Source organism: Euphorbia lathyris, chromosome 1 (assembly GCF_963576675.1).
Source record: "Euphorbia lathyris chromosome 1, ddEupLath1.1, whole genome shotgun sequence".
NCBI classification, from domain to species: domain Eukaryota; kingdom Viridiplantae; phylum Streptophyta; class Magnoliopsida; order Malpighiales; family Euphorbiaceae; genus Euphorbia; species Euphorbia lathyris.
Genome location: NC_088910.1, coordinates 37,183,508 through 37,191,958, shown reverse-complemented (window position 1 = coordinate 37,191,958; position 8,451 = coordinate 37,183,508). Strand labels below are relative to the sequence as shown.

Sequence of the window (8,451 nt, the reverse complement as noted above, 5' to 3'; positions counted from 1 at the left end):
ACTTTCAGTGATTCGGGTGAATTTGGTATTGGGGCGGTGTTAAGGGGTGTGAGAGGTGTTTTTATTGCGTGTTTTAGTGCGGTTCAAGCTGGTCGTCCGTTGGTATTGTTGGCTGAAGGCATTGCTTTGCTTGAAGCAATGAGATGGTGCAGGAGTATTGATATGCAGCGGGTGATCTTTGAATCCGATTCTAAGGGTATCATCGATCGAATCAATAATGGAGGTTCAGACGGGTCTGAGGTTGGAGGTGTGGTGGTGGATATTCACAACCTGTTATCTGTTTGCCAGGATTATTCTGTGGCTTTTGTACCAAAATTAGCGAATGGGGTGGCCCACTGTATGGCGCGTCATGCTCGTTTCAATGCTAGTTTTTTTAGTGATACTTCGATTCCTAGTTTTTTATATTCGGCAATTTGTAATGACATTTTTCATGGTTAATTGATCTGGTTCTTTTCTCAAAAAAAAAAATAAATAAATAAACAAATGGTTGGAATGGAAAGAAGGTGCTTCCACTTCCTTCTAGTAAAACAATTACATGTCTTTTATATAAATATAAAAAAAATGAAAACATAGTTTACTTGTCTCCCAAATATTTATTTATTTAAGTTTATGTGCACTAATTTTATCATTATACCATAAAAATTATAGTTATAGTGAGATACAAATTTAACTTCTAATAATAACCATAATACTAACTGAGTTTAGTCCTTTTATTTTTTTTTAAACACACTGTACCATCTCTAAGTTTTTAAAATACTAATTACTTAATCCCTCCATCTATAAATTCTATATAAATTGATAAATTTACACTTCTATCACTAATTAACTTTCATATATGTTTAATTAAAATTTATATAATTTTATTTATTATATTAATTACGGGTTGGACTAAACTTGGAAATTGGCTTCCTTAGCCTAGCCCGATATTATTTAGCACGGGTTGAATTAAGCTTGGACAATATCATTTAGTGAAAAATCCGTTTAGACACCAGCCCAAATCTAGTTTGGGAGTAAAAAACAATATTTTAGATAAATCATCGAACTAAGAGGAAATTACACCTTTTGATGTTTTTTTACAATCTTCTATCTTCTTCTTTTTTCTATTATCATAGGCTAGTTTATTAAATTTAAAAATATCAGATTCAGATACATTAATTTACACTTTTGTCAAAATTGCAGTTACCAGACTTTAATTATTTTATTATTAACTTTTGTAATACAAATTCATATTTCAATCCTATATTTTACTTAGCCACTACCCTTGTGCCGTTTCTTTCCTTTTTCTGCATTTTTTGCTTTTCATTTTCATTTTGCTGCTGTTCCTGATTTTGGGTTTTCCGGAAAGGATCAACTACATTGATCCCTTCATCTTAAACCTCATTGCAACCTGTGAATCCAGAAGTGATACTGTTCAATTTTCTGGGTTTCTCTTGAATGTTTTGTCATCTGCTATGGTTTCATTCTCGAATCTTGTTTCGAAGCTTTTTTTTCGATTTTTATGAACAAAGACTGTTACTGGCACTGCAATGGATTTTCCCCAACAAATCACACTGTAAAAAGACAGAGAATATAATGGGTTCTATATAAACTATTATTTTCATTAATATTATCCATAAAAGGCAACCAAAATGAATATGAAAAAGATGTTGTTTGGGACTGGCTACTTAAGAATATCAGATCAATTGTTGTTAACTTTTATGTTCACTTATTCAATTATATAAATGTCCAATTTTGATATTTTTTTCTTCCACAAATGATTCTCCAAAAGAATTTGGAAAGTGAATATGAAGATGAGTTAATGTGTTCACTCATGATATGAATATAAGATTAGCTTTATTTTTAATTATGATTTTCATCTCACAGATGAGTAAAGCAGAAAAGAAAACTGAAGCATCTGTGCAGTTTTTTTAAATATAATTATTTCATTGATTTAATGTTTAAACACTATTATTAAGTTTTAAATTTAAAAACTACCCCAATTTTGAAGGGTTATGTCGTTGATTGATGACAAAAGTAGTTTAGTATTTTAAGAATATGACACAATTGTAAAAATTTTAACAAGTACGAGACAGTTGTAATAAAGCCTTGAATTCTTGACTTCTATGTAATTTACCCCTAAGGGGCCCTAACCCACCAAATAATAGATTGGAAGCAAAAACAAATGTTTTAGATAAATTATAGAACTAATAATACTTTACGGGGTTAAGGTGCAAAAATATCCCTAACGTTTTGGGCCAGAGCAATTTTATCCCTAAAGTTGGAAGCCAATAACAATTTTACCCCTAACGTTGATAAATTGGGTCAATTTCAGACACTATTATAAAACACAGATGTTTTTATTCATTGTTCTGCACCAATTGCATAATAATTCGTTCTAAAAAAAGGGTTTCATATTTTTTATAATTTAATAATAGAATTTGAGATTAATATTTATAAATTCGGTGGATTTTTTGAATTTTTTTGTCTAATCCGTACAAAAAGACAGTATATTTTTTTATTTTTTTTCACATCCTAACGAATGTTTGTGATTTGTTACTGATAAAAATGACACACGTATGAAGTGTAGATAACAAGATTCATGACCGAGAAGACAGTTTGATGAATTATTTCTCAAATTGACCTAATTTATTAACGTTAGGGGTAAAATTGCTCTTGCCTTCAAACGTTAGGGGTAAAATTGTACCATTTTAGACGTTAGATATAAAATTGCCTCTAACCCAAAAGGTTAGAGGTATTTTTGCACCTTAACACTACTTTATATATAGAATTCTATATCATTCTATATAACGTAAATACACTGTTATCATACTAATTGGTTCGTCTCCGTAAATTATATTATCATCTTAAAAATTATCACTCCTATGTCTCATGCTCATCCATTTATTATTATTATTTATTTATGGAATCAATTTGTTAAATTGAATAAATCCTTTTTTATGAAATACTAAGAAATAAACAAATGGGCATCCTTCTAGTAAAACAATTACATTTCTTACATATAAATATAAAAATTAGAAGAAAAAAAATCATAATTTACTTTGTCTCCAAATAATAATAAAAAAAAACACTGCAATGAACTATAAAGTTGGGGCCCAGGTATTTATGAGAGAATCCAAACACAGAAAATAGTTAACAAGTTTAGACCAAAGGTGGTATCTAAAAAGTTGAACAATCTTGGATTTGGATTTTTCCTCTGTTCTTTCTTTGAGGAATACATGGAACTTATAAATCTTAAAAAATCTGGTTTAGATTTCTTTCTGATTTCCATTTTATCAGGGTAAGGTAATTGATAAAAAAATGCACCTAGACATTTACTTACAAATTAAGAGTAACACAATCCTCATTTTTCATAATTTACAAAGCAAAAACAACAGCTGGCTGATATCATCAAAATCTGAAATCAGATATCAAAGAAAGAAATAAATCCAAAAAAAGTTTAATGCTCTTAATTGCTACAGATTCTGGAGTCAGAAAAACCTTCTTTTTCTATATCCCATTCTCATGTATAAATAGGCAGCCATTCCCCAAACTCATTGCCATGCAAATTATCTTTACTACACACACAGAGAAAGAGTACATGATGATGAATATGAAAAGAACTGGTTTCTCTCAGTTGAGTGAAGATGTCATGCAAAACATCTTCTCTAGGTTACCTGCCTCTGCTTTTTCTTCCGCAGCATGTGTTAGCAAATGTTGGAACATAGTTTGCCGACGAATTCTAACGAAGCCTAAATTTGCCTCTGCTCTCTCCCTCAAGCCTACTCTCCCTGTAAGTTCACCATTCACAACAACTCATATACATAATATAATCAAAATGACATGAAGATAGGCAAGAATTTGACTCACCATTTCTTTTCTGATTCATAGGATGCAGCAAAGGAGGTTCTTGACAAGGTTCTTTCTGAGCCTATCGTTCCACACTTTGCCATTGCCTGCATTGGCAACGAATTCAGCTTGCCGGCGACTCATGAATTGGTAATCCTTGTCCCTGAAATATATGAACAGACACATTACTTTCACTTCTCAGAAATATCTTTGAATTTGGTTTGCCCTGTTAACTTTTTCTCATTTGATATTGTGTAGCTTACACAAAAATTAGGTTCAAGAGTGCCACTCATTACACACACAGCCAGTGGGATCATCGGTGCTGATGTCACCAATAACCTCCAAGAGGCTAGTATTTTAAATCCATATTTTATTCTGATATATTGATGAAAATTAAACTAAATTAATTATATCACAAAGAGAATCCATTTAATTTCTTCTTCGAAAATAATACAGGTTAGGTGGAAATCAATTGATGATGATGAGGACGATGATGATTCTGATTCCAACGGAGATAGTCTACTTGATCGCGGGATTGTTCTGGTGATAGGATTTGTACCTGGGCTCAAGGTTGATGCTATTCCACTGTTACGAACGATGACGGTAATTATTTGGTTGTTCCATAAGGAAATTATGTGCCTTACACATGCTCTAAATGGGAAATTTCATGATTAATAATCATCTGCGATGGTATGGTATAGAATTACGAAAAGGATTTTCAAGTACTAAGAGCAACTATTTCTACTATCAGGTACCTCAAATATACTTGGATGGAAATTTTCTGATGGATATCAAGGATTTTACAGCTTCCTTTTCAGATTCTGAATCACCTGCTGGGATCATCTTGTTTGGAGTAAGTTGTGATTCCTCCACCTACACAGTTGAAATGATTCTATTCAATCAGATTAATCTATGATGATTAGATTAGGGTTTTTTAATTATTATTTTTTACATTTGCAATCCTAATATATGATATTTGTGGTTCTCTAGGATCGGAACATTGACATGAGACTTATCATGGCAAGGATGGGTAAGTACTACAAAACATAATCTTTTCGTTATCCACTCAATTGCATTCCTAGCTGTTCAGAAGAATAATGTTAAGGTTTAGATCAATCATGAAATCTTATTTGAAATCGGCAGATTGTGCATTGGATGAGGAAACAATCATTGTGGGGGATGCAAGTGGGAACTTCTTGTGCAGAAGTGCAAATGATTCTCGACATTACGATCCTGACAGTTACTTGCTTGATGCTGTTGCTCTTGTGTTTGCAAGGGACATACACAAATCTCAGGGTATTACATTCTTTTCTAAGTATTCAACCTATTATACGTGATAATCACCCCTCTTTACAAAAATGGTGAATTTGGAAACTTAATAAATAATAAGAAAAAGTTACATGATATCAAGTTAATTTATAGATGCAAAATATTTCTGCATATTTTTTCGCTATTTCTTTCCAAGATTATCAATAAGTTTCCTAACGGGTCCTTTTTCTTAATTTGGGGACAAGAAGCAGATATAGGAGAAACTCAATTTCACGTTACATTGTCAACAGGCATAATGCCGTTTGGTCACCCACTCCAGGCAGTTTGTGTAATACCAAAAGACACGACTTCTGCATGGCTTAGCACTAGAGCGCAGGGGCATTTTGAAGTCATTGACAGTGAGGGTCTCTTAGGTGATATTAATAGTCTGGTAAGTTTTTCTCTTTTTATGAATGTAAATTTGAAGCCTTTAGTGATGTTATAACTTTTCCTTTGAAATTTATGGCAGTGAAAGAAAAGGGAAGATCATCTGTTTTTGTTTCTTTTCCTTGAAATTTTCTGTTAGAGAAAATGTGAAAGGATAGATCACTTTATTAATTTGTAAAATAGATGCGGCTCACACAGCCATGAGGATCAGGAAAAAATTTAGCTTTAATATCAATATTCAACAAACTTCAAAAAAGTAATGTTAGAAACCCTCAAGTTTCAATCAAGCTTTTGCACAAAATTTAGTTTGGTAAATGTCTCACATAATATTCTAAAGACCCATATCTATTTTCTTGGACTGTTATCATCTTCATCAAAGTTCTTCTGCATAGCTTATCTGCTTTCACTACTTTTTCCTTCATGTTAATTATGATTAGCAACTTAGCATGATTGACTGTAATATATTACTCCAACGAGTCTACATCCTTTTGTTAAAGCCTTCAGGCAACTATGCAATTCGATGTTCTCCATTCATTTATGTGTTTTGTATTCTTTTAAAAAACTGCTTTTCTTGAGTTCAAAGAAAGAAATTCTTGCAGTTCGATGATGAAGATTTTCCTCCTGATCTGTACATTGGAGTCGTACAGCACAGGCAATATCCTTGTGGGCCAGGGAGTTTTATATCAAGAGCATCATTAGCATTTTATGAAGTTTTAGGGTAAGATTTGGAAGGAGCATTCATTCTACAATTTGACTATATGTTTAAACTCGAAAAACTAATTGAAGAACATAATTATGTTATCTTTTGATTTTCAACAGAGCGGAGAGACACTTTTTAATCGTCAATGGAGTTGGCATCAAATCTGGTGATCCATTCCTATTCTACCATTCAGATTCTGATACTGCATCATCTTCATGCAGTGGTGCCTACAGTGACCTTGCAACTCTGAAGGAAGAATCAGGCCTAAGCTGCCTTCCTCTAAGGAATGGTGCACCTAGTAGTGGAGAGAAAGAGGTGTTTGGAGGTTTAATTTTCTCTAGCTATCTCCGAGGTGAAACATCCAACCTCAATGTTGAGAGCTCCCCATTCCATGAAAACTTTCCTGAGGTTCCACTTGCAGGAGTCTTTTGCAATGGAGAAATTGGACGAGGTTCTTCAAGCTCAATAAGTCAGGAAGACGATCAAGCAAACTATGCTCGTTGTTGTCTGCACTACCATAGCACAATATACTTGGTATTATCATATACTCCACCAACTTCAGAGCATTAAATCTAGCTATGGTTTCCTTGCCTATTCGTGGAGCAAAGGTAAGTATGGGTTGAAATGCACAAAGGTGAATTTTAGTAATGGGTTGAAATGTACAAAGGCAAAGTCATTCTGCCCCTCTGCTAGCTAGCTGAGCAATGCATTGGTAGATGGCTTGGGAAACTCAAATCTTGCCATTCCGATTATTTATCATTGTTATCTTTATGTGTTTAAGCTTGGATGATATAGTTAATGACAGTTTGTATCTCCTACATACATTTCAAATACAATAAGAATTACATTTCTTCCACCATATTCAAATATGGATAAAAAACACCAACAGAGGTATCAGAATAAAACTCAACCCATCGTAAGATGATAACCTCAAAAAAAGGTTCTAATTTCTAAACATTGTACCAGAGATACAGATATGCAGAGTCTAGCAAAGATGTTGAAGAACCTACAATTAGCTTGAAAATTTACTTAAAGAAAAAATCAAAGCAACATTAATTCTATGATGAAAGAAAAAGAAAAACCAAATGAACAATTTCAGCATGCGTAAAGCTACAAGAACTGAATAATACATAGTTCGCACCTGAACATGGACAATAGAGTGGAAAGCCGAGAGCAATCTGGCACAAATCTGCAGTTGTATCTCCACATCTGTGTTTTGCCTTCTAGCAATTCCATTCCGTCATCAAAAATAGAGGCCTAGCATTGTTAGATAGTTGCATTTGATTAGATTAAAATCTAGGGTTAAAAAAGGAATGAGTCGGAGTACTCAAAGATATTAACGGATGATAGATAGATAGATTACATGTTCTTCTTCTTCTTCGGCTTCATCAGTTTCCAATTGATATTGTGATTTGGTCTCATGGCCCATCTCCCTTGCCTGACGAAGAGCTTTGGGAGAATTGTCTGGTATCTACTGAGAAGATGTTGATATAATTGCCTGTTACCAGTAGTGAATTACTTTTCGTCTCCTGTCCACAATAGAAGTCCTTCAACTGAGTTATTTTTGTTCCATAATACATGACATTTTGTTTAAATCTATGCACATTAATTTACTTTTACCAAATATACCCCTATTTAAGTTGACTTTTTGTTTTGGAAATATATAAAGTTACTAGTGGATGCAATTATTACAAGGGTAACAAAGTCTTTTACTTAAAATTAATTGCATTTCTTAATTAGTGTGCATTAACCTTAAAAGACTTTTATTATGGACCGGAGGGAGTATTATATTTCACATTACTTTTAATTCGATCAATTTTAGTAACACCTAAACTAAAAATAGTTTGAAATAATTTTTAAGTAATAATTTAAACTTTCATAAAACAGACTGAATATAATAGTACAGTATTGTATTTTACTAAATAATTACAATCTACTATAGTTTAAATTCATCGCGTTATGAAGTGCTCTTGCCCCTTCGAGAGTTTTTTCCAAATTCAAAATTATAACTTGATATAGTTGTAAATAATTGTTAAAAACTGAATTTCTGTGTAATTTTTCCAAGTATTTTTCGCATCATCCTTTTTTTTTCTACGTACTTGGCTTTCTGTCTAATCGCCTTGTTTATTTCTCCCCATTTTTATCGGAAAGGTCAATAAGGGGTGGCAACGGGGTATGGATTATCCGAAAACCGCGGGTATCTGAATCGACGGGGACGAAAAATAATGAAA

General features: G+C 32.8%; 1 protein-coding gene across 1 annotated transcript; it reads left to right on the top strand.

Annotated features, from left to right (window-relative positions):
* Nucleotides 1-3,589: 3,589 nt before the first annotated feature.
* On the top strand, nucleotides 3,590-7,355 carry LOC136217719 (F-box/LRR-repeat protein At5g63520-like). Its single transcript, XM_066004363.1, has 8 exons — nucleotides 3,590-3,769; nucleotides 3,868-3,975; nucleotides 4,084-4,173; nucleotides 4,282-4,428; nucleotides 4,577-4,705; nucleotides 4,816-4,855; nucleotides 6,148-6,238; nucleotides 6,340-7,355. Exons 1-8 carry the CDS (start codon nucleotides 3,590-3,592, stop codon nucleotides 6,788-6,790), a joined length of 1,236 nt encoding a protein of 411 aa, XP_065860435.1. The 3' UTR covers nucleotides 6,791-7,355.
* Nucleotides 7,356-8,451: the final 1,096 nt, after the last annotated feature.